This window comes from Eutrigla gurnardus (genome assembly GCF_963514095.1).
Source record: "Eutrigla gurnardus genome assembly, chromosome: 4".
Lineage (NCBI taxonomy): Eukaryota > Metazoa > Chordata > Actinopteri > Perciformes > Triglidae > Eutrigla > Eutrigla gurnardus.
Genome location: NC_139918.1, coordinates 9,513,463 through 9,541,376, shown reverse-complemented (window position 1 = coordinate 9,541,376; position 27,914 = coordinate 9,513,463). Strand labels below are relative to the sequence as shown.

At 41.9% G+C, this 27,914-nt stretch overlaps 1 protein-coding gene across 1 annotated transcript in view; it reads right to left on the bottom strand.

Annotated features, from left to right (window-relative positions):
• LOC311012990 (tomoregulin-1-like) overlaps nt 1–27,914 on the bottom strand; it is an 83,915-nt gene that overhangs the window by 8,351 nt on the left and 47,650 nt on the right. The window contains exons 4-7 of the mRNA XM_084008848.1: nt 13,538–13,567; nt 6,973–7,069; nt 5,701–5,849; nt 1,221–1,280 (exon numbers count right to left, since the gene is read on the bottom strand). Of these exons, the coding sequence (XP_083864974.1) occupies nt 1,221–1,280; nt 5,701–5,849; nt 6,973–7,069; nt 13,538–13,567 (336 nt within the window). The remainder of the gene's footprint in view (nt 1–1,220; nt 1,281–5,700; nt 5,850–6,972; nt 7,070–13,537; nt 13,568–27,914) is intronic.

Sequence of the window (27,914 nt, the reverse complement as noted above, 5' to 3'; positions counted from 1 at the left end):
TCCAAACTCAACATTTGCATCGTGCAGCTGGGTGGGTAATGCTCATCCTGCTCCACTAATCCATGTGTTTACTTGTGAGAAATTACAGCGTCACACAGCTTAAGGAACAGTGTACTCATAATATGTTCAGCATAATGTGGGCAGAGACTCAGAGCTGTGAGGACATTATCGTGTTTTAATTCAGTTCTATCCGGCAGTTATTTCTCCTCAGCAGGTTCAGGCTCAGGTTAACAGGCTGCTGAAAGGCCACGAGTCTCACAATCAGCTGCAGGAAAGTGGATTTACAACATAGGCAGTATATCAGAAATGGACGTAGTCATTGTGACGTCACCCATTGTGGACCATCGTCTTGAAGTTACGTTTTTTGGTGTTGCCGCCTTGGTTTTCTGTGTTGCCGCCTTGGTTTTTGGTGTTGCCATCTTGGTGTTTGGTGTTGCCATCTTGGTTCTTGGTGTCGCCACCTTGGTTCTTGGTGTTGCCACCTTGGCTTTTTGTGTTGCCGCCTTGGTTTTTTGTATTGGTGCCTTGGTTTTTTGTGTTGCCATCTTGGTGTTTGGTGTTGCCATCTTGGTGTTTGGTGTTGCCATCTTGGTTCTTGGTGTCGCCACCTTGGTTCTTGGTGTTGCCACCTTGGCTTTTTGTGTTGCCGCCTTGGTTTTTTGTATTGGTGCCTTGGTTTTTTGTGTTGCCATCTTGGTGTTTGGTGTTACCACCTTGGCTTTTGGTGTCGCCATCTTGGTTTTTGGTGTTGCCATCTTGGTTTTTGGTGTCGCCAACTTGGTTTTTGGGTGTCACCATTTTTTGCCCATGCCATCTTGGGTTTCGGTTGTCATCTTGTATTTTGGCAATGACCTTCATTTTTTGCCACATTGTTTTTTTGGGTCCACACTGGATTTGACTTGTCAATGTAGAACATCCTCCAAAGGATGTGACCGCGTTATTGGGACTCAGGCCACCTCGTCATGAGGTCTGGCCGATCGGATCCCAATACAAACAATATATCTTGACAGTAAATACATCCTGGCATGATCAGATGACAAAAGTCATATTTAAAAGACAAGTGACACCACAGTCATGACTTAATTTCAGTGGTATTTTCGTGCCTGCAGATCTCAGTTATCAATTTCAATGTTAATGAAACTGATAGAAACGAAAGAGGAAACGATGTAAATGTAGTTCAAGTATTACTTGGCAGTTTTGGATTCAAACAGCTTCCTTACCTAAGACGTTGACTTTGAAAGGACTGCTGTCGTCTTTCTTCCCCAGTTTCTCTTTATCAGCTTTGGAGGACAGAGTAGGAACAGATGGACAGAGTCAGTTAGATGCAGACAGGTGGACAGTTAAATCTCTTGTAAATTCATTAAAAAGTTAATAAATGTATTAAATGTAATAATAATACATTTATACGACCAACTCATCAAGCTGAAACAGATTTTAGTCTTTTCATCGAGGCATCGCTGTGAGATTTTTACCTGACCGTTTCACTTTCTGTTGGCTGCTAACAAAGTGCCGTTTTTAATCTGTTTATTGGCTGTGTGTGTGTGTGTGTGTGTGTGTGTGTTTGTGTTTTCGACGGCAGACAAAACATGTTAGATGTGTTCTTGTTAGTTTCCATAATGTCTTCATGCTATCTGCAGGAGGAGGAGTTGCTGGGAATGCTAAACAGACACACACACACACACACACACACACACACTCATTCATTTTTAACGCTCCATCATCCCTGAGGACATTTTGAAACCCTCTCCCCCGTCTTCCTTACCCTCCTTCTCTCCTCTCCCCCGTCATCATCCCTCTCTCTCTCCTCATCTTCCTCAGCCTTGAACATAACATTCATTATATTATTTGTTGAAATTAGTTGGTACTCGCTTACAATAAGCACAAGTCATATTTCATTTTACATGAAGAAATATGGACGGATTTTGATGTAAAAACACAAAAAAATGTATAAACTATTTGGAATGTTCCTAAGTTATGGTTATGAACTCCATCATAAATGTATCATTGTGTGCAATAAATGGGAGAAAACTGACATGAAGAGACCAGAATTCAGGATGATTTCATCCTTGCAGTCTGTTTAATGTGTTTTGCTCTAAAGATAATCTCCAAGTAAGTGACATAAGTACCAATGTGCTATTTTAACATGAAGGAATTTTGTGTATGGACTCACAGGTGTTTTCCTTGTATTTTTAATTACGCATTGATTTGTGGGAGCATGAAGATTTCCAGATTTAGAGAAACCTGCCTTACACCTCTGTGGAAAAATATGAATAGGGTAGTTCATGAGTTACCATTAGCTCAGTATCATTTTTAGATGGATAGAGCTGTTTTTTGATAACCTGTACTGTTGTTACCAGATATGCCAGGAATTCTTCATTCATGGTATATTTTTGTTAGTTCATTTATGTTCTTGATTGCAGTAATTTGCTTATTGTTTAGTCTTTGTAATTATTGTCCATACTGAAGACCAGGGCAAATTCCTTCTATGTGAAAACATACTTGGCAATAAACTGCTTTCTGATTATGATTCTGATTATTTGGAGAATGATTTCTGACTCATTTATTTTTTAGTATAAATTAGCACGATAAAATGTTTGATGGAAGTGTCAGTGAATGGTATGGACCACATACTGTAAATCTGTGCACTTTTCTGTTTAACAGAGTCTGTGAATGGTTGGGAGGACATCCTGTAAATCTAGAGAATTTTTCAGTTTATAGGCTTAAAAGATATGCCAGTAAATTTGATGGAAATTGGAGCAATTTTCTGTCAGGACATGATTTTCTACAGTTTTTTTTTCTGACAGTTCATGGAAGAAACGAAGTGGTGAAAAAAAGCATTTCACAGGAATCACAAAAGCAACTTCAATTTGCTGTGATAACGGTCAATGTGTTTTTTCTGCTGGATGTTGGTGCCCTGTGGAGACAGCAGATCAGGAGAGAGGGGCAGCTGCTCTTCGCCTCAGGTTGCTAGACCAACATACCGGCCACCTCCCTGAGCCAATCAGACGCTTGGTCACCGGCCACCTTAAAACCATAACCACTGACAAGAAATCCATAAATCCTGCCGGGTAACCGCTCCTGCCAAAACCCACTGAGACGGCCTCTGGTAAGACGATATGTTGTGCTTCAAGGCGAGTCTATCAACATAAATCCGATCTAAGAAGATACTCAGAGGATGTACTGAGACCGGGAGAGCTCTAGGTTGTTGGCACAGACTCTGAAAAACACCAGACATCAAACTGTGACTGCAAATGAGGTTTCTACCCCCTGAGAAACCAAAAAACTCAGTGTTGTAAAAAGCTGCTCAAAATGATGAATTAAATACACAAGATTGTCATTACTTCTGAAACACTAAAGGACAACTATCAACAGGTAGGAAGGAAGAAGATGAAGGAAGGACTGAAGAAGACAGAAATAAATTAGGAAGGGAAAACTGGAGGGAGGTAGCAAAGAAAAACATTGAAAAGAAGAAGCCAAAGGAAAGAAATAAGGAAACAGGAGGAAGAGAGAAATTAAAATGATAAAAACTGAAGAAAAGGATGGAAGGAAAGAAAATGAATGAGGACATTAAGGGCGGAAAGAATAGAAGTAAGAAGGAAGGAAAATCTGAAAAGGAAGGAGAAACAACATGAATTCTTTCATCATATGAATCTCCCGATTCTCTGCGTCAAATACAAACAGGAAGTGTAACAAGGTGTGGATTAATGCCATGGAAACCAACTGCATGCTTGGTTTGTGGGTTAATTGAAAACAGTGGTGATTAGACACATTCATTTGTCTGACACGGTTTCAATAATAAGGCGGATTTATGGTGAGATCAAACGGTCACAGTTTTGCAGGCAGCTGTGTTCGCCTAGACCAAAACCACATCCATCCTGCATTTTACTACATCAGCAACCCTAATGTGGAGTAATGATCTCCGTCTGCTGCACTTAAATAATGTTGGAGGTGTAAGAATTAAACAGCAGTAGTGATTCAGGGAGAATTATACACGAAGATTTCAACCGAATGGCAAGTTAAGGTATAAAGACTTCCTGGTTGTCTAGTCGGGATCTATCAGGATGGTTGGTGCAGATCTCCCCTCACTATCTTTGTGTTCTGGCTTTTGGGTTATTTTCTTTGTTACATCATGCAGCACATTTCCATGCATCCACTCCCCACAATGCTGACTTCACATTCCTCCCATCCATCGGCTTGACTCAAATTTGACTTTCGGTCAATACATGTGTTTATTTGTTGACTATATCCATGTTTCTCCCATTTTTGTTGCACTTCCACAGCCGTCCAACATCCATCCATCCATCCATGCATGCATCCATCCATCCATGCATCCATCAATCCAACATAAATAAGAAGGAATGACAAACTGATGGAAACAGAAGTCAGAAGAAGGAAAGAATGAGAGAAATAACTAAAGAAAAAACAAAAATCACATGAAAAGAAATTCCAAAAGAATGGAAAAGAACCAGGAACTAAGAAAGGACACGATGGAGACAGTAGAAGACAACAAACAAGTGAGAAAGGAGACAGAGACAATGTGAAAACAGAATGGCAAATGTCAGATAAACGAAAAGTAAAGTAAAGAAGAAAGTATGCGAAAATTTAAGTAGAAAGTGTGCGTACAAAGCACCAAACCTGTAAAGTGGTTTCATTTAAGTGAATCAGAAAAAGTCTTTCTTCTGAGGATCAGCGAGCGAGCAAGTCTCTCTAGAAAGGCTTTTCATTTACACAGGTTTATTGGTGAGGAATGGGCCTCTTTCATAATTCTCAGAGGTTATGGCGACCCTTTTCTGAAGCGCGACAAGGCTGGGTGATGAGATTTTCCAATTTGGATTCAATCAAACAGTGATAGAGGCAGATTCATCCGTCTGTACACAAACTGATTTCTGCTCTAAGACACACTCCAGTCGAGGTCGAAGGTCGACGCCGCGAGCTGCTAGAGCTGCAAACTAAATCAAGCTGTTCAGCCAATAATATGAAAGTGGCATGAAAATACATTAACTGTCAGTAAGAGCTCCACCGGTCTGCAAACATGTCAACTTTACAATCTTTTACTACCGTACTATCTGAGGTTTATGTGGAAAATAAAAAAAAAGCAGCAAGAAAAGATGTGAGAAGAAAGGACCACAAATAGCCTGAATGAAGCTTTTATGTGACATTGAATGCATCATTTTTCAGCAGCCAACACACATCCAAGGTCCCATCATCACATGACTCGACCCAAAAAAAATGATTTCATGAAAATCCTGAAAGCCAACTCTCCCTCATTGGCTGAACAACATTGTTAGCATCAGAGCCTCCGTGACAGTAAGTTCCCCTCATTCAGGGAGTCAATCAATTTGGCCCAATCGCACATACACCTACCCACTAGAGGACCAAACGTGGATTAATCTACTGCTGAAAATAGTTCCCAACAATATCATTGATATTGAGGATCAGAGCCATAGGCATTTTTGGATCAAATCGTTATGGAGACTGGCTGAAACAAACTGCCCACAGGGAAATTCCTCCAAGATCGCACTTCCAAGAGCAAAATAGCAGACAAATGTACCTGTCGCAATTTCAGTTTGAATCGGCTTCTTTGAGTCAGTGGGTTCGCCTTTAGTTACCTTTAATGTTACCAGGACGCCTTTGTGATACTGAATTAGCTTTACTGTAACTGGGTTAGCTTATGAGGTGTTTAAGGGCGGTTGGTCTTACCGGAGCACCTGCCCAGGTGTTTGACATCGATCTGCTCCTGCTTCATACACGACGCCTCTCGGACCAGACAGGGGTTGTTGTAGGAGTTCCCGTCGGTGGCACACACCGGGTTTTCATTGTGCCCGCTGCAGTCAATGTTACATATGCACCTGAAGAAGAAGAAGAAGAAGAAGAAGAAGAAGAAGAAGAAGAAGAAGAAGAAGAAGAAGAAGAAGAAGAAGAAGAAGAAGAAGAAGGAGTCATGTTTCAGAGCAGTTTCTCTCACGTAGTGTAGATGAATGTTTCTGTCTGCAGTCTGGAGCCTGAGCATGTTTCTGCCACAGCAGCTCTCATCAGCGTTCAATCATTAGCTGAAGACTTCTAAATGAAGACGCGCATCATTGATTCACCACAGGCTGGGTGTCTGCACATAAAGAGTAAAGTTCATAATTCTAGAAGTGCTTATTTCAGACACATAGAAGATACAATTCAGAGCTGGACTGATATGTTCATACATTAAACACATTCAAGAAAAACGCAAATACCTTTTTATGGGGAGTTCAGTGCTTCCAGAAATGGCACATTGCAACAGGATTTGGGGGTGGTTTTGGGAGTTGCACAATTGGGTTAGCTTAAATGTTTCTGGGTGAGCATTGTGCTACTGAGTTACCTAATGTTACTTGGTTAGCCTTTGTGCTACTGAGTTACCTTTAATGTTATTGGTTTAGCCTCTGTGCTACTGAGTTAGGTATAATGTTACTGGTTCACCTTTGTGCTACTGAGTTAGCGTTAATGTTACTGGTTTAGCCTTTGTGCTACTGAGTTAGCATTCATTTTAGCCTACTGGGTTAGCCTTTGTGCTTCTGAGTTAGCGTTAATGTTCCTGGTTTAGCCTTTGTGCTACTGAGTTAGCGTTAATATTACTGGTTTAGCCTTTGTGCTACTGAGTTAGCATTCATTTTAGCCTACTGGGTTAGCCTTTGTGCTTCTGAGTTAGCGTTAATGTTACTGGTTTAGCCTTTGTGCTACTGAGTTAGCGTTAATGTTAATGGTTTAGCCTTTTTGCTACTGAGTTAGCGTTAATGTTAATGGTTAAGCCTTTTTGCTACTGAATTAGCTTCATCAAATATGTATGTGGTCCACGATTAAGGTGCCCAAAATCATGCACAAAGTTGGACAGTGCACTCGGGCCTGAGCGAAGTCAAGTCAAAGAGAACAACTGAGGCCAGTGTGGTTGTTGTGGCTCTACGTTAAGGTCGGACTGGAGAGAGCTGTTAGCAGGAAAACACTCACCAGACGTCCTCTGAGTCTTCGTCACACTCGGCTCCATATTTACACGTGCTGCACTTGGTAAACTTCTTCCCGACGTCGGAGCCTGAACCCTCGTCATCTGTAGCAAAAAAAAAAAAAAAAAAGAGAGAAATATATTGTTTGAAATGAAAGTGACATAAATCCGTACTCAGCTTTCATCGCCAGGGTGGAACTTGGAAGAAGAAAAGTTGTTTTATGATGAAGGAAATTAATTTTAATGTCTCAATGATGCAGAGCCATTAACTCCAACCCCCTTTATTTATCAATTCAGGGGTCTTTAGGACTTCTTAAACACCTTCAATAAAGTGAACCCCATTACTATCTCTTACTGTTTACCGTGGCATTTTTTTTTAAATCATTACATTTCAAAACAGTAAAACCAGCCTGCGACATTCTAAAGGTCTATTATTATTTGTGGGAAATCGTGTTTGGATTCATAATTGGAAACAAATTGGATGTTAACACTCATGTTGATTAAATTGTGTTGCAAATGATGACATTTCTGCAATTATCCAGCTGTGACACTTCGGTTGTGTCACCTCTTTTCTCCTCTAACATGGGGGGAAAACGCTCTTTTTAATTTCACCTTGGCGTCCTGGCTGCCGCGCTTCTGCTTTACCAACTTTGTCTATTCATATTTTTCACACTTGAAGAATTTAATCAGCTTTCATTATGATTCTTTTGTCGCCCCTCTTTCCAGAACAGCCCTTGATTTCATTTCCAAAACAACTGCCAGCTCACATCAGGTCTGTTCCGGTGAGCGCCGCCGTGCCGTTAAAGCTGATGACACCGCTTCCGCCATCAACACACGTCACGGCTCGCACACTTTTCTATCAGACACGGCTGAACTGTGTGAAGAGGCTCCCGGAGCTTAGTGGCCAAATGGAAACACAGCCACACATTATCATCTTATAATATTATTATAATTATTATTATTATTATTATCATCAACATTACGGGGATGCGTTTAATGCCTTCTCGCATGACAGCGCTCATTTTCCAGCAGAGAGCGAGTTCAGAGGAGATGAGGCGCTAACAACCGGAACATCAAATATCAAAGAGCCGCAGGGATTATTCATGGCTGCCTTTCATCAGGGGAGGCATTTTCATGATTCATCAAGTGTAATTTTGTAATGCAACAGAGGAAAACCTCAGCGCTGTCAAGGGGAATGGAATTTGTCCACAGCAAATGACAGGAAATGTAACTGGCTGCGAAACACTTTACCCGAAGTCATTCTAAAAGTCTGAACACAGAGTTTAATATTAAATGAAATAATTTAAATTCAAACCCAAAATAACAACAAAGTACCAGAAACAACCAGGGAAGGAGGAGATACTTTGAGTAATGTAGAAATACCATCATGTGAGACATAAAACATCTAATCACATTCTGACTTACAGTGAGTCAAATTAAAGAAATCAATGTTATTAATCAAATGGCCGTCATCACCATGGTCTGGGCTGATTGGCTGCAGGGCGGCCATTGATACGTGATAATAACTACAAAGAAAATCTGGTTAAACTGTCTAAATGAATGGGGACAAGCCGTCCAATCACACTAGAGCAGCACAATATTGGAACAAAACTGACATTGCAATTTGTTTTTTTCTGTAATATATAAAGCGAAAAAAAAAATACAGGGATTTTCACATTGCATTTTGTAAATTTTTAAATGAAATGCATCAATTTGATGAGAGCTAAATGAAGCAGGTAGATCAGTATGAACAATAGTAAAAATATATTCATAAATCCACTGGGTGTATAGATATGAAACACGTGTTTCATGTCACCTTCAACCCGGGCCTTTCCACCGCAATGGGGAAATGATCTGCTGGAGAGAGGCTCCTCCCACACAGAGTAAAAATCTATAGAGTTCATCATGAAACTGTGTCGGCCGACCTACACTTCTTTAATCACTAATAGTGGATTAGTCATGAAAATGAGAATTATAGGAGTTTTCCTTTGTTTTAAGCAGCCAAATAGTTCGCAGAGGCCGACCTCACTGAGGGAAGTGGCGAGAAATGCCTCACGCACAAAAACATTGTTTTCCTTTGGTACAGCGCATTTTTTATACTTTTTTTTGTTGTTGTATAAAACTTAAAATATTCTCAACTTTTCGGCAGCTCTCGTCAGTGTCACACTCGGCCTGGGAAGCCAGTCACAGCAAGAAAGCTTTCGGAATGAAGCACTCCCTTCCCGTTTTGATGCCGGTAGATGTGGTAGGGATGGTTGATATTAATGGTTTTATGATGACTTATATATTTTTCAGTATGTTTTGAACACAAAACCTTTTTCCGTCTCCTCATCCGACAGCTGTTTTGCCCGTCCTGCCCGGAGAGCAACAAAGTCCACGTAGGGAGGAGAACGGGTCAAACACACACAGAACGTTGATTCATCTGACCATCCTTTTTTTCTACCAAAAATACACATTAACATGATTACAACCTATAATAAGCAAATATAAATCTTGCTATTTGTTAAATGCTGTGTTGTGAATGTTGTGTAGAAATGCCAATGAATCTGTCAAAAAATATTATTAAAAGCTTAGTGTTGTATATACATTATTACAAAGTAGCCTATTTTTATACCTGGCATTATAGGCTGCAGTACACTTATTATTGGCCTGGTTTAATAAGCAAAACACTTGTATACGATATGTAGGGGGTCCCTCCACTGTGTCATTATCAGCCAGTAGGGGTCCTTGGCCTAAAAAAGGTTGAAGACCTCTGGCCTAAACCCACAGTTGATAACAGCTGTGTCCCGATCCAGCGGCGCATCCTTCGCAGGCTGCATTTGAAGACCGAATGCTTCACAGCAGCTGCCATTTCAAAGACTCCTTCAAATGCAGCCCAGAAATGTGACCTCCTTTTTCCTGATTCAGAGGATCCAACTGATGGATCCTTCACGGCCCGATTTATCCCAGGATGCCTTGCAGGCCAGCGATGATTTGATTTTAATGAACATGAATAAACCGAAAAGAAGGAAGGAAACACAAAGTCCAGCACTACGATCACGTGACCACAACTGAGAAAACGTCATACTTCCATCATCATGAATAAGCTTTCATGCTAAAAAAGGTTGGAGATCTTCTTTGGAGCATCCAGGTTTTTGAAGGTCTGTCCCGAGATGACAAGTGGCCAAAATGTCCTCACAATTAAATTGGTCCTTGGACACACACACAACACACACACACACACACACACACACACACACACACACACACACACACACACACACACACACACACACACACACACACACACACACACAGTATGCTGCAGCCCACTCTGCCTGCTGTGCCATAATGTTTGTATGATAATAAACTTTATTTATATCTTTCAATACACACAATGGTGGTGAAAGAGCTTTTCAAATGTGAGTACAGCCATTGAATATATTCATATAATATAATATATATCAGACATGTAGCGCTGTAACAGGTGTCCACATATTGAGCCCACGAAGCTGCAGCAGAAATATGAACACAGAGGTCTCACTCTGGTGGCGATTTCATCTCACTTACACAATGATGTGACTATAAGAGCGACAACATGATTAAAATGAGCAGAGAGGGAGGACGCTGAAGAGTGTGTGTGTGTGTGTGTGTGTGTGTGTGTGTGTGTGTGTGTGTGTGTGTGTGTGTGTGTGTGTGAGGGCCTGCTGGCTGACAGATTGGCCCGCTGTGGGTGGATGTATTGAACATGGACAGCTCAGTCGGAGCTCGCAGGCTGCCGATCGATCGACGAGGAGCTGCAGCAGGGAGCTCTTTGTTTCCGTTCGACTCTGCTGACGGCAGGATGCCACTGCTGCTTCACCACACACACACACACACACACACACACACGCACACACACACACATACAAACAACATCACGCCATTGTGCTCTCCTGCCACATTATCCTCGTTATCAGGTTGGATTTTGGAAAGGGAAGTGCGGATGGGCCGACGGGAGGTTGGGATGCTCTGATAGAACAAGACGTTCTCACTCATGTCAAATAATGCAGTTTAGAGCCCCAAGGCTTCAAACTACAACGCTTTACGTTCCCCTTTAGCATCACGTGTCACATGTCAGGGACGGCGTTCGTTAGATGCAAAGTGTCTTTCGTCTTCACGAGAAGTTAAGTTCATCAGGTTTAGGAGAAGAGTTAACTTGACCAACGATCACATGTCTCCTAACATAAACGATTCACTTTATTAAATGCCGACGTGACAAAACTTTTGACTTCACAGGGGACAGTAACAGTGGTCTCCTGCATGAACGTCTGTGTCTGTTTGACACGCAGGATGAAACCAGGATCGGCTGTTGGTGTAATAATGATGCTTTGTGAAGTAGTGAGGATTTGTAGCATCTGACTTCCTGTCCAACGATTCCCTCTGCTCTGACGCCATGTCGTTGGCCGATTAGTCATATTTTCTCATTGTTTCAGATCCTCTAATATGACTACTGGCACTGAATTTGCCTCTGTTTACTTCAATTCATGAAGAATTATCTCAATATCTTTCTATTTGTATTTATTCTCCACCGTGGAGGCGTGAGAGAATTCAAGGTGACACATTCTGAGTCACAGATATGCAGAGTGTCAATGTCGGGGTTTAAGTGTTCCTTTAAAGGTATACTTCACCCATTTGCCTTAAGCTTTGTATGGTTAGAAACCTGGTAGTATTTTTGAATGGTCATGCATCTATAACAGACCTGTTATAGACCAGTGGTGGGACCCACTGAGACTACAGACCTATTACAGACCAGGGGCGCAAAAGCGATTTCTCTGGTAGGTGGTGTTCTAGATCAGTGGGAGTGGCCTGTGGAGCTGTGCATTGTGGGAGTTGTTATCTTCCATCCACATCCACAAGTAAAAGTCTGCCTTTTCTCCACCAGTATTCTTTAAGGATGCACAACAGTCACGGGGCAGGATGTGCGATTTTGTCAAATGAAGTCAAACATGCTACAACTATTTGCTACAAAGGAAAACTCCCATGATTCCCATGACTAATCCAGTATTTGTGATTAATGATCAGTCTAGGTCGGTTGGCAATACGAGCACCACCCGGCTGCTGGGAACAAAGCGGTTTCCATGAATCCACAGCGGAAAACCAGCAGCACACGATGATGATTTTGGAAGCTCAGGTGATCCGCAGAGAGAAACAACATGCGGACGTTTCTCCGGGAAACTGCTGAAGCAGAAGCACGTTTTCATTCTGCTGCGTGATCTCATCATTAACAAGGGACTGCGGATGTAAATTAGCAGGCTTGCTAACTCCGACACATTTACATTTGTATTCACATACTGATGTTCATTAATGTGTATTGTCCCTTTCAAATAAATAAAAAAAAAAAAACTGTGAGGCTCGACGTGGAGGCGAAACCAAGCAACCGACATTAAGGAGGCTAATTAGATGTCAACCGAAAAGGTTAAAGGATCAGAGCAGATCAGAGCAGATCAGTGCAGCTGCATGCATCGCGCCGCTTCATTCCAGTCATCCTTTTCCTGCAGTTCGACTCAGTAACAGACATAAACATGACTTTCTTTTTTGAAATAAAGATAAAACAAACTGATCTCAGCCACACAAGGACAACTGGAGTTGGTTAAGAAGTAACTCTCAGGCTCCGATCACACGGAGAGAAAAACGCTTCGCAAAGGTCATCGGGCCAAACAGCTGATCAGCCCGTGAAGCACGGCTGCACAAACGGGCGATCAGATGTGATTAACTGGGGGAAAATGGATTCACTGTTTCTCTGCTGTTTCTTGAGGAGGGAAAAAAAGGTTGTGGACTCACAACACACTGAAGAAATATAGTTAATCGTGATCAAAAACCACTAATATCAACCTTTTGTGTGCATCATGCGTTCCTACCACATCGACCGGCATCAACACAAAAAGCTTCAGTATTAAAGCCCGGATCAAACGGTCGACATCATGCCATTTTATTATGTTATTGAAAAACGCCGTTATCGAAAAATCACCCAGCAGATTTGCAAAAGAATTAAATATTTCAGAGCTTTCAACGCTGCTTTGTTTCAGCTGTTCCAGCTGACGTGTGCGTTCATGTTTGGAGGGGGAAAGACAAACAGAAGGGAGCGACAGTCAGGTTTAATAAATGATCGCCTGAGGGGGGATCACTAGCTCATCCCTCCATCTCTCCGGTGCCCCCCACCCCCCATCCAATTAAAGCCCCTCCAGCAGCCATATTAAACAACAAACACTGTGGTCGGCGCTCACAGATGGTCACAAAATGTCTCTGTTGCCAAATTTGGCAACGCCGAGGCTTTCAGCTCCACTCCCACAAGATGGAGAATCTCCAGCCGTTCATCTGGGAGGAGAGTGAAACCCTCCGAACCATCTTTCCTGGAGGAGTTCATATCCACACAGATGAGGAATAAAAGACCCTGAAACGCTGCATTCAGGGCCCAGAAGATTTGTTTCTACACAATTCAAGCAGCTACAGCAGGAAAGTCTAATTGATTTGTGTTTGACTTCCCACCAGGAGCAAATGTGAAGCAGGAAGTGAAATCCTCAAATTGCCCAAAGAAGAAGAGGAAAAACTCACCGTCTCCGTCTCCTGAACCAGAACCAGGATCTGTAAAGACATGAGAGACAACAGTCAGTTTTCTCTACATCATGTAGATACATAATATCATAATAGACCTGATATAAGAAGTGGAAGGAGTTGTCATGACGCCAGTCATTGGTTCGTGGAATACGGTTTTGAAGCCTCGAGTTCAGCATTTTGCTGTCAACGCCTTGGATTTTTGCAACCAGTGAACAGAAGTGACCATCGGAGGAGCGACGGGTGGATCTGACTCACACCAGCAGCAGAGCAGCACCCTGCAGCAACCTTACTGGATCTGGATCCATCTGGATTCTAACAAAGTTAGTGTCACCTTAAGTCTCGGTTATGCTTCCGCGTAGTGATCACGCAATGGCCACGCAATGGCCACGCAGTTGCTGGGAGACCGTGATGGTTCTGCGTTGGGTTTACGTGTCGAAATGCAATTCAATGCCACACCGGTAAAGGGCGCTATGTTTTTTGTAAAGACTGACCGACCGACCGAGACTCTTGACGTATATCTTCGTTAGCCTCGTTATAGCCTATTTGTTGACTTTCCGGCTTTAAACGTCCACAATTTTTCAGAACTTGGTGTTTTATTTCTTTGTGCAAAAGCGACAAGGTGCAAACACTAAAACGAGGTGAAAACAATAAAAGTAGCCTTTTAAAAGTTTAAATGGCGGTGTTTATGAGTGGAAACCGGAAAGCGGTCTCCAGCGGATGTAGTTAGTGGACCAATCACAGCCAATGCCGCTTCGTTGGTGTTGCGTCGCCTCGACCCGCATCTAGGATTTTTGGGAGGTGCACGTCAGGCCCTTGCGTTGGACGTAAGGGGGGTCCGCAAGAACGTAAGGGGTCCGCAAGCCCCCTTGCGTTGTGTCGACGCGGAAGCATAACTTGGGCTTTAGCCTAGTGGGTAACAGCATTAGTAGCATGGTAGCGACCTGTCAATCACAAGGTGCTTTCTGGTCTGTTTGACTGTAAAGTAGGGCGGCAGCTATCGGATCTTTTGTAGTCGAGTAATCTACCGATTCTTCCATCGATTAATCAAGTAATCTTGATCAAAAAAATATAAACCATGTTACTATCATGTCTGACTCCTCACTGCTCGGTTTGTGGCTGCCTGACGCTGAGACGCTGCGGGGAGGAGGCGGGACTGCTCAGCCCACCAGCACCTGTCCCGGTACCGGTTGTGTTTCTGGTGTTTTCAACGATTCTGAACGACGACGCTCCGACAGTAAAGGCAGCGTTCCCAGCCTGGCTTTGGCCGTACTGCATAATGTTGGCCCGCGAACCGGAGACCGGATCAAGTGACCGGTTCTTAAAACTACGACCAGACCGCCCGGTTCGCGAGACAGGACCGGTATCTTACTGGAGCACCGGTGCGACCAAGGAACATATTTAGCCGCAGTTCACTGATATTTGCTTGCATGTGCACCCTAAATGGTCACTCTGGAGCACTTACTTCCTCAAAAACGGTCCGTGTGGAACAATGATCTGCTGAGCAGACGCATAATACCGAGAGAGGAATTTAACGAAGCTTCGAGGCAGAGTTTTTACCTCAAGCATTTTTTGTACGTTTTTGTAATCGTTTCAGCCCTACTCTAAATGGACCATCATTTACTAAATGAACCATGCCTGATTAAAGAAGACTTGAAACTAGAGATTGGAGCCTCGTTGGAGACACTCCGAGGCAGCCAATCACGGCCCGGATTACACAGCACAAAGAGGGAAGTGAAACACACACACGGGAGAGTACCTCACGGGAAATCAAACGGTGGAGTTGGTCGAGAGAATAGGAGTTATTGTTAAAGTGCTGTGTATGAACATTGTCCGTAGGAGAAGTCTGCTTTGTGCCACTGTCCTTGAACGTCTGAGATCCCTCTTCGTGTATGACCCTTGCCTGCCCGACTACCCCCGCCTGCCTCGCCCTGATCTACCCGAGAGTCCGCCCCGGTGTGCTGGACCCTGCTTCTGAACGACGACAATTGGATTACGGATTTGGCACTGCTACTAAGCTTTACCTCTCACGCCCATGTGTAGTTAATAAACTCTTGCATTTCATTTATTTTCGTTGTGGACAGTGAAATTATCTTCATCTTGTGACCACTCTTACCACCCCTGAGTGTGTCACAGGGTGTTACATATCTCTACAACCAGTGGGTTCATCAATACGTTATTTACTCAAAGTCTAAATAGTTTAAGACATAGAATCTTAATTTATCACTCAAAGAGCATCAGATTGATATGTTGCAACAAAAAAAAAATTGCAATGTCAGTTTTGTTCCAATATTATGCAGCAGTAATACAAACGATTAGTGGTGTGGCATGCTGTGAGGTTGCAGTTAGCATAGCTAAGCTAGCATAGGAGGAAGACTGGAAACGGCTCTAACGTCTAACGTGGATCAGCTCAAAGTTTAGATGAGCTGCTCAACGTAACGAGCCATTCAGAGCTGCAGAAAACATGAAATAACATTTATCATTATAAATTATTACTTTAAATAATAGAAGAGATAAATGGGACAGTGTACAGCTCTGAGAGTGAAGCTGCATGTTATCTACAATGTTTTTTTGTTTGTGGCATCTTTCCCTTTCCCACAAAGTTTGCGGTTTCGTAGGGCGTTGCTTCCCGATGAGGATCATATGTATCTGTCCGCTTTACCTTTAGCACAAGCTGCCTTCTTCTCTCCGTGAGCTCAAGTCATCACACCGACAGTTGTTAGATATAGTAACATTCAATTCTCTAAAACCACAAACTGTCTGATATTGATATTGATTTGGATATATGAATTATACGCATGTCACGAAGGTGCAAGGCTACCAGCGCAGCATTGGATCTTCGCCAGGTCGGAATATTTTTCCCGAAGGAAAACGGGCCCATATTGATACATAATGCAAACCAATCACCAAACAAGGTCCATGGGAGGTGTGAGTCCTCAGAATATCACCCAGGGGCCTCGCTCGGATACACCGGCATCGAGCACGCTCAGTTGGGAAGTTATCAAGTCTTTACTCTTCAGACTCTCACACCTAAAGCTCCGAATCCATTAACATTTTCTCTAAATGTTATATTTTTTGTCCACCCTCCCATGGAGCTTGTTGACTCACTGCCGGGTGTTATCTATAAATATGGGCGTTTTCCTTGTCTGAAAATATTCTGACCCGATGAAGATCCGAGCAGGATCCAAAGGTTGTCCTTGAATAAATTGTGCGGTGGAGTTTCTGTGTGATATTGATTTTGAGCCACTAATAAAAAGCTTGCTGGCACTACCTCCATCCCTTCCCGCTCCAACTTCGATAGCTATATTCAACTATTTCAGGGAGTAGATGTTTACCTGTGTATGTGTATATGTAATACAATATTCTATTTCCTTAATTACCACTTGTCCTCTGATGTGATTCATTTTATTATTAATATTATATGTATGGGTGAATATGTCATAATAGAAATGTATTGATTTATTTCACAATATTTTATGCAATTACTTCAGCATAGTGTGAATTTTGATTTGGGTAATGGAGCTGGAGAAGGGGTTGTGATTCTTTGCTGATCAGCACCAGATAATTTAAGACCGAAGGAAAATCAGATGAAGCAACATGTGAAATGCATAGTTCGCTATTTTTTTATGTAATCAATCAATAAAATTGTGTTTACCAGCTCCCTGTGTAAGCTAGCATCTTCATCTTATTGCTTTAGTGTCTGATATTATGTCTCCTACAAAACTCGACTGCTCTCTCAATTTTTTGTTTTTCTAGAGTTTTTTAAACGCATATTCTCAACTTTTTTAGCGCAAGACATAGGGTCTCACCGCTGGTCAACGTCACTCACGGCCCAGGCAGCCAATCAAATTGAGCCGGGCTTTACCAAAACAAATTTGTAATAGGTCCACAAGATCTACCCAGAGAGGGGACTGTACTGTGCCGTTTAGGTCCAGCTCCTTCAGTCTGTACTGTTTTGCAGTCAGAGCCACTCAGTTTTGGAACATCCTACCAACTGAAATAAGATACTACCACACCTTTACAAAAAAACACAAGACCTGGCTATTAACAAATCAAACATGTGACAACTTTTAATGAGTTCATTGTGTATTTTATGATTGATTTTACTATTATTATGTTGGATTGTGTTGTAAATATTGTGTTTTACATTTAATGCTTCTGTTTTAGGTATATGGTTTTATAACATCTTGCCAAAAGGACTACAGTTGCAAATTAGCCAGCAGGCTAAATTTATCACATTTATAGTAATGTTGATTAATGCGTACTGTCCTTTTTAAATAAATAAACTGAAACCACTGAGCCACTTCCTTCCCATTTTGGTGCCGGTAGTGTGGTTACGGTGAATGCAGACGAAAGGTTCATGTCAGTGGTTTTTAATGCAAATTAAAATCAACTATATATTTTTGTCAAAATGTTGTGAACGCAAAATATTTTAATATTATTTTTAGATACAGTGAATCCATTTTCCCCCCGTTGATCACACTCCGCTACACAGCCTCATCAGTGGTAAAAAACAAAAACAAAACACACTTTCTTTTAGTGGTGGCAGAATAAGTTTGCTAAAAGCGAATGTATGTCTTATGAGCTTGTTCAGGTTTACAACAAATAAACCTGGAGTGCCTTTACTGGAGAACTGTTGATTATTTATTCAAAAAAACAAATAATCAACTCAAATCCACTAGTTTGCCACTGACAAAAATACTGTTAAGTAAAAAAAAAAAACATCATGGTTTGGCTTGAAGTAAATATGTCATTAATGCAACAATAATGCACCAAAAGTGCTTGGTTGAGTCTCCCAGTGGAAGCCCTGTAAGTTTTGACCCAGACCTCCTCCCTAGGTGGATGCCGAGTCGCTTGATAATAATTTGTTATGTCAGAGCAAACGTAATCCACGGCTATCCCTCGAAACGGAATTCACAATTGCAGTTTCATCGTTTGGGAACGTAATTTTTAGGAGACCAAGCTGACACAAGAAGTCTCCGGAGCAAATATTATCAGTCAAAAATAAAAAGTAGCAGATTCATCCCGATTGTAGATGCATGATAATGCAACTTGACGATGACAATGCAGCAGGTCTAACTCAACGTCCTGCAGCTGCATCATGAAATGGACTCGGACGGAATGAATCTTGGCGCCGCATCGTTGAATTAAGAAAGTGGACGCAGCGAAGCTCCTGGCACGTAGCTGCTACATTAAGTAATGGACACTGGCTGCTTCGTTCAATTAAATTTCACCTTTACAAAGTTGTGATGAGATCATTTTTTTCACGGGAAAGGAGGCAGAACCGGAGTGTGAGAGGAGAAATGAATGGTTCTGTCAGCTCGTTATTGACTAAACGTTAAGAGTTTGGTTTCAAACTCTGCTTCAACCAGTGAGGAAGCTCTTCCTGGGCATGTTTACCATTCATTTACTAATGAGAAAATCCATGAAGTTTAATATTGAAGTGAAAAGATTGAGACTATCAAACACCTCGGGAAGGAGCAGGTGAAACATGCTGAGGAGGCAAACGGCTGAAGCACACTACTTATTGAACATGACAGATGTCTGTGTTTCTGCCAACTAACCAGAATTCAACAAGAATATGAGGAATAAAGTCACCACAAACATGAAGCATCTACGAGTAGAAGGACTCTTTTATAAGACAAAGTTATTAGTCAGAAACTTTAAATTAATTATACGTCCGTTTCATAAACACAAATAAAATGTAAATGTGTTTAAGCAAATACACATTTAAAGTGTCGGGAGAACTGAAGGCCTCCATGGAGATTAGCATCAGCCCTGCTAATAAAGTTCTGTTCAGGCCTCCAGCTGTGTCTACATTCAGGGCCTCTGAAGGATGGAGCCCACAGATACTAACTAATATTACATAAAAATGTTTTTATTCACACTAAGTTTCTCCAAAATGGCCAAGCACGTCTTGTATGCAAACCTTCAATTATTACCAAGAGGTTTAACAAAGAACTCCAGATCTCTGACTGCAACATTCACATGTGGACAGTTCAGTGATCTGAGATGTTTTAAAAATCACCGTTATTTACGTTTTGTTGCAATCTCCTTTCCAGTCCAATACAAACACCACAGGAGACCAATGCAGGAATATTAGTTCTTAAAAGAAAGCTTTTGTCAGCCCAGGGTTCTTCATTGGCTTGAGGACTCACTCAAAGTAAAACAGGGCTGTGATGGTCAGAGGTTCCTGCAGGAGTTACAGGTTGATGAGGGTTCTTCTAAGAACCTCATCCTAGGGGAAGGCTTCTTGAGGCCCCTTCGATGTTGTTTCAAGTTTTCTGAGTACCTGATTGGTAATACGAGGAACCTTGTCTACTAGAAGGCACAGAAACCTGAAAGGTGATGCTGCGTTCACACCAAACATGAAGTAAACGTTTCACACGGCACTATTGCGTACCGTCAATGCATAAACCCCAATGGACACAAACTGAAGCAATTACATGTCGGCCCGCAAAAACGAGGAAATGTGAAATTTACGTAATTTGCACATTTTCTATTCTTCTAAATGTATCTTACTTTTAGAGTTACTGTACTGGTGTTAGTATTACTTGTACAATTCCTTATGTTCATGCAATTTACTTCTATTTTAGTTCACTATATTTTACAAGCTTTATATGATTGATTTCGCACTGGTGTTAGTTTCTCGTTATACATTTTAGATTTTCTCTACTTTTTTCTTATTCTGTTTTCGATCAGTCTCTGGCACAAATTTCCCTTCAGGATTAATAAAGTCCTGTTCAATCTTATCTTCCCCTCTCTGTTTCTCTTTCAGTCCGAAAGTCAATAGTCATTAAAACCATACATAACATTTCCATCGTGTTTTTATCGAACAAAATATTTTTGCAAGCAAATGAGGCAAATATGTATAATTTGCATAATATAGATATGTATATAGACAAGAGACAGGTAGAATGATAGAGCAGAGGAAGTAAAAGACGTACAGGGAGGAAAGTAGAAGGAATTAGGGAGGTTTTAAGGCCTAAAGGTAAGATGGGAGGTATAGGTATTAGAAGGGTAGGTAGTAGGAAAAGAAAGAAGGAAGGTAATAAGGTAGGACTACAGGGAGATAGGAAGAAGGAAGGAAGGGAAGAAGCAAAGGACGCAGGTCAATAATCAATAATGATCAATAATGATCAATAATCCTCAAAAAGTCGACTCGACATACCTCTGTCTGAATCACTGTTAACTGAGCCGCTTTGGTTTCGGACAGATTTTTACCAATATTCCCGTCAGATGGAAACATATTCAACCAATACTAAAAGCAGACGGTCTTTGTTGCAACAAACTGTTGCCCCTTTGCTGCAGCTCAACAAATCAGCTGATCCTCCGCTGGATGGAACGCTGCAGCAGCCTGGAATCAATAAAACCTGCTGAGGAAATTAAACGTGTGTTTAATTAAGCACTCCCAAGCTTTTACTGCTTCCTCGGCTGCACTCCACATGTGTGAATCTCTCTGATGTGAACTTTTCTTAAAAACGACCTTTTTGTGATCCTTGGTCTTTGTGCCTATTTTTAACCTTATTGATCTTGACTGAGGAAGGCAAGACAATTTCAGTCATATCAACTACATACTCCTTTAGCGGGGAAGAAAGAGAGATCCAACATGAAGTTTGATTTTCTGTTGAGTTCACGGTTAGAAACAAAGAAAATGTAGGAAGAAAGCGGCGAACAAGGACAGCATTCACTGAAGGGAGAAAACGCTGTTTAGTTGCAGCTTCGGTCCAAATTTAATGTTCATTTCACACAAATTCCAAGAAGAAAACATTTTTCCACTTTGGAAAATTAATTCTTGAACTTTGGGATGAATTAAAACGCTCAAGTCAGCGGAGGATCAAAGCCAGTAGTATTCTTCCTCTGTGGGTCATGAATTTCTGAAGCAAACTCTTTTGTAGGGCATCTTGTTTGAAAATATTCTTTACCGATACAGATACCACAAGGATACTTTGTTCAATACTCGTGTGAATGAAAACCTCATAGCCTTATTAGGAGATCAACTATGTTGTGATAAAGCTCATCCCTCCACTATATTTTAATATTATGTAAACATGAAATGACAGCTCATAGTGTAAACAGTCTGTATTTATCCATGACAACAGCTATTAGTTCTTTGTTAACAAACATGTTGGCAACGTCAAAAGAAATGAATTAAACACTTATTCTTCCACCCCATTTCTGTTCTCAAATTTAACACTTTACAGTTCCTTTAATCTATATATAAATATATAAATCCGTCCCTTTTCTGAATCCACATGAACCACTCTTCACATCGGCATGAATTGGACCCACCACACAGCACTTATTTCAAAAGAGAATAAGTACCTTTAAAGCTGGTCACTGTTTTTTGGCTTTTACTTTGTTCACTTTAGACTTGTACTTTTTCACTGAACTCATATACATCACTGGTTGTGCTCATTAGAACATTGTGACATGTTAACCTGATAAGCAGGAACCCGTTGAATCTTCAAGGCCCTCTTTGATCTGACAGTTAGGTCTGCTAGAACAGATATGTTTCATATTACATTTCCGTAAGTTCACGTCAGAGATAACTGCCCAGTGAGACTCGGTTGTGTACAAGTTCAACCTCTGTACGGGGCAGACCCAGCCCAAGAAAATAAAATGTGACCAGCACCCAGAAACGGGACTCGTCTGACTGAGATCCTGCGGGAGCTCTGCCATTCCGAGCCCAGGCCTGCCATACTTTACCGGTGACCTGAATAAATACTATATCTGTGAACTGAAGAGTTCTCCGGTTTATTCTTGGGCTTCCAACAAAAGAACCGGGGGTTAATAGGCACCATTCCAAACGTTTCCTTAAAATTAACTTGACAATTGAATGGAAACATGGTTAGTGGTCACAGGAACACAAGGAAAATGTTAAGAAGACTTTTAGTGTTGTAATCTCTTCTTCTGATCCACCTGTGTGAATTCTGCTCTCTGCTTTCTGCCTTTCTTCTCTTTCAACAGGCTGGTAAAGTCCAAAAGCCAACAACACACGTTTTAAAGAGTAATAACTCTGACCTGAGAATGGTGTGGAGGTTCAGACCTTCAGCTGTGGAGCCGCTGACCCGTGATCAGACCCCAGCAACGAGCCTTCCTACCTCCCACAACCCTGCCAGCCTGCTCCCTAAAAGAAGCCAAATTGCTGCCTCCTCTCCTGCTCTGGGAATAAACTCTGCCGAGTATTTGTGCCATCGCCTCGGCTCGCTGCCGCCAAACGCTCCAATTACAGGAAGCATAAATCTTGTGGCGAGGAACAATCCGAGCGCACAGGAGGGAGGTGGAAGGCATATCGCGGCACCGGTTCCCTGGTGTAACAGGCAATAAGAGTAGTGCCTCCTGGGAAATCAGGCCACTGCCCCTGCAGATAGAGTTGGCCGCCACAACCTCAGCCACCACCACTGTTGCTGTGGTGTGACTGGAAGTTTCCCAAACACATTTCTCAAGAGTGGGATGAGAACATGAACCCTGACTGGCCTGCAGAGACGTGTGACCCAGAGAGTCAATCAGCTGTTTGGTGAGAACATGCTAACCCATTTAACCTTTGCTTCTGATGGGATCCAGCTGTGGAAATAAACTCGGCCTCATGCAAATATCCCTCCTGCACGGTTTGTCTGAGTACTTAGGCAAACACTATGTCCACTATGCTTTGGTTCCTCCTATGTGCAAGTGATCTCTTCACTCTTGGTGGATGTTTTCCTCGGGACCCCATGCAGTGCCTTGTTGAATCTGGACACGTGACACGTTCACTGCCAATGAACTTTCTGCAGTAGTGGGGGCGGAGCCTCAGGGCTGTACGTACTGATTTGCACATGTCGTCTGCAGCGGGTACTTTCATGGACTGCAGCTCACTTTTGCTGCTGGATGCTGGATACTGTAACATTACCAAAGAACCCTTCCTTCCCTTCCCAGGAGTTAGCAACACTATGCGGACCACTTCCAAAGGGCCAAACAATCGTCCCACTCGGAACGGCCGCTACACTTCCAATGATAAGAAATCGATGGTTACATCAAGAGTCTCCTTTCTGATATTTATTCGCTCCTCCCTTGAAGCGGAGGTCATTCGGGACGGCTGTCATTCGGGACGGCTGTTTATTTGGGCTGAGGAGACACGAGGAGAATACAGGAGAGCAGCCTTTTGACGGCCGACATGCTCCCTCATTGGATATCAGTTATTGATTGGACTGATCTGATACATCTCGTCTAAACATCACTGGAGTTTCATGCCGGAGTGAAGACAGATGACAGACTGGACTGAGTTGATTTGTTTTCTGATTTAGCCTAATACATATTTCCCAGTGTTCCAAAGAACATAATCACATGCTTGTTTATTGAATATGATTTCACAATCAGAATATCAATAAATAGAGATGTGAAATAATAAATAAATGATATAAACGTATTCTGCCAGTAGAAATGGACACACAGTGCACAGTATGGATACAGAGGGCAGGTTGTTTTAAGGCTCATTTATGCTCTACGCTAGACACGCATACGGATACGGACGGAGCCTTCTGTCCGTTCTCTGCGTACATTTCGTCCGTATTTCTGTCCGTATCTGGCAAGCTTGCGGATGCGTACCGATACGGACCAAACGTTGCAGTTCCAACAGAAATTGAGGGGGCAGTGTCGGGCATTGTACACAGAAAGTGCCGTGAATAGCACACACAAATTAAAAAACTTTTAAAAATGACTGATCCCTGACGCGAGGAAGCGAATGGTGTCACTCAGCCGGCATCACCGGTGGACTGTGCGAGTTCCCATGCTTAATGTGAGCAGCCACCCGGCGAAGCCAGTTGTCGAAAGCCCCGACCGACATCCTGATATACTGAAAATGACGTTCGTCGTCAATTTCTGTCATCGGTAAAACCAATGACACTCGGGATGTATTCAGTGGTCTCACAGACCACCGCCGTCTACAACGCTGCCTGCGATTTTGCATCCTTCTCAATAGATGCAGGATCATTATCTCCTCCATTGTCCAGTCGCCATGTTTGTTGTTATGATAAACTTATTTTTTTAAACGTTATTGGAATAACGTTTTAATGTGAACGACGCCCTCTAGAGGATGTTTTGCTCAAAGTCCATTCCAACGTAGAGGACGCATGAAAGCATGAGGGCAGCGATGTTTAGAACATTGATAACGCACGTCTCTATTTATGCACGAAATGGAAGCATAAATGAGCCTTAACAGGGAAGAATAACCGTGTCAAATGGAGCCAGAGATCAAAATTTAGTCTTTTTATGGTATATTCTGATGAGGATATGCTTCATGATGTGATTCAGGCTGTACAATCTGCTGCATCTCCCACTGCTGACCCGTTCGTAGACGCCATGTTGATTAAAATCCAATCGTCACCGGCACTTGGTGAAATGAAAACAAAGATATCGACGGACCTGGAGAAGCGATGCATTCATGACAAAGATTCATTCATGCTGCTTACTGCTAGCTAGATCGACCCGTGTTACCATCGGCTTATTCATCTGGAACGAGACCAACAGCAGGATGAGAAAGTGAGATGTGAGAAAGTGAAAGTAGGGCTGGCGGTGAGACGAGGAGGGTGTAGCCATGGCAACGGGGACGCAGCATCCCAGGAGAACGGCAATGTGGTAATTCTACTTTCTGTCCATTAAAGTTGACAATTTGAAGTCATCATATTACTTATCAAGAAAGCTGTCATCTGTTGGTAATTAAACATATTTATTGGTAATGTTTCTGGAACGCCCTCTAGTGGACAGGAAGTAAAACAACCACATTGCCGATAATGGCATTGCAACGTATAAGCCTGTGTAATGAAGTTAATATGAATAATAGGCTGAATTGGAGATTTGAATAGGATTTGAATATTGAAAAAAAGGATTTTAGAGTAATACTATGAATCTTGGGATAAGTTGGGCCGTGAAGGATCAGTTCCTCTGAATCAGGAAAAGAAGGACCCGCTATGAAAACGTCGTAACAGTCTCCTATTCTTCTCTGCTGCTCTCAGGTTCTCTTAAAAAAAAGGGCCTCAAAGTGAAATTATAACAATCCTCATGCCACTGTAGTCCCTTCTGACACCTCTGAAGGACCCCCGCAGGGTCCCTGGACTCCAGTTTGGAGAGCACTCAGTTTTGAGAGAGATTTTAAAGGGCTCTCATCAACGGCTCCTCATTAATATTGATCTGGAGTTGATTAACCAGCTCCTTCTGTGAAATCAATCTGACCGATGACGTTCTCCGGAGTTCACAGACGTTTGATGTTCAGTCAATTAAAAAAATGTACCGAGAGTGAAATTAAACGCCGCAGCATGGCGGAGAGTGTTAACATATGAGCGAGGACAGTCAGTTCTGCAGGAGATGCAGTTTTTTTTTTTTGGGGGGGGGGGGGTAATTCTCTGAAAAACAAAAAACCTTTAGCACAATTTGAAATAGTTTGAGGTTTTATACCTGTATGTCTGTAAGAAGAGGCCATCAGTGTTGTGATCACACCAAAAACAAAGCAAATTTTTTGTGCAGTGGGACAACCCAAATGATACACAAATGATCCCGAGCCTAAACATGGAATGGCTAACATGCTGATGGGACACTCCTAGCATTAGTGATGACAAACAATGTGGACAACGAGACAAAATAATATAATTTCTTATTTCTATTTCAAATGTTTTGCACTACAATTCCCATCATGCTTCAGGTGGTGGCACACAGGATGTACAAAACATGGGCCTAGTGTTTTCATAGTTGAATCTGGACCCTGAAAAGAAATGAGGCTGTGTTCGCTGCAGCACTCCCTGTCTGCTCTGTAGCCATATTAATAGAAACCACCAGGCTCAAAAATGGCTAATGTGAGGATTATGAGCCAAACATGGTGAAATCTTTACACAGTTTTAACTTTGCAGCAGTCAAAACATAAAGTACAGGTCCAGGATTTAGCTAGCATGGCTAACTAGAAAGGATGGAGTCAACAAATAAAGGTGAAAATAATATCTAAGCAGGACAGGAACTGCTCGCTGGCTGCACAGTCCTGCTCTGAGGTGAGTCAGCAGAATTCTAAAAACAAGGAAAATAACAACCCCGCTCTAATTACAACTGAATGTAAAGATACAATTAAACTCACCATCTTTTCTGAATCTGTCCAATCTCCTGAAATTCAGCAACACATAAACCAACGAAGAGCATGTGTTAAAGTCTTATTTTACCGTGTTTCTAACGGAAAGGAAAAGCAAAGTAACTGTAGAAAGTGTGATAATTCTAGTACCGCTAAGGTATCTGGGTATTTCAGAGTTTTGGATGGATTCTGGTCCAAATCTTGGAATTTAAGTGCAACGTATTTCAATTCTACATATTGTGTTATAAATATATAGAGTGACTGCCCTCTACTGGCTGAAATCTGGATAATCCAATATAATTTTTCTATTGGCTGATCTGGAGCCAGGTGACATACTGTATTATGGAGGAGGCTTTTCAGCTCTATGAAACCAACATCTCCCATATCAGCAGACTGTGGAGAGAGGAGTACTAAGAGTAGCCCTGACCCTTCAAGCTAGCCTGCGATTCACATATGTTCACTGCTAACGCTAATAGCTAGACCACACATCCAAATTTCCATGTCAAATCAAATTCACCAATGTTTGAATTGTATTTTGTCACACCTTTACAGCACCACCATAGTCATAACAATAGCCAGCATGCTCGCGATACATGTTAGCAACAGTGATTAGCATAAACTGATTGAAAGTTCCATCATGAATGGTTTCATAGACGTTAAAAACAGTGAAAGCTGGCTAAACGTTAAAGTGACGTATCAATGCATGGTGGGATTAGCAAGCCAGCTAGTAAGCTAACTAGCCAGCAACTAAAATGAATTAAACTGTACAACTCAATGATTCGTCCTCACACCTCGTCACAGTGTAGTTATCATTAGTCAATAACACTGATTCACCAGATGCTGTAATCCTAATAATTTAATTCCAGATCCACAGAAAAGAGAGGAAAGGCACCTTGCTGTGATTGAAATGCTACACTGTTAGTGGATAATGAGCCAATGATCGACGCACCTGGATGTCTTTTTTTTTTCTCTACTTCATATCTTTTAGAGGCACGTATCTGAATTTCCAGGCTAGAGGCAATTCAGCCAAAACTCTTGGGATTGTTACTTCAGATCTCGAAGTTTCAGAGACAGATAAATCAAACTAAAGCTATCGGCATGCATCGCTTGAAATGGGCTTCTAATTACAGGCCACATGAGAACCCTTACTTCTATTCTTCACAGTTAACAGTCACCGTTTCCATCCCCTTGTTTTAAGTCTATTTCTGTGAAAGTACACTGAGAGAAAGAAAAACAGGAGTCACATCTAATGGCCAATAAAGCTGATTATGATTCCATTGGAACTCGCAG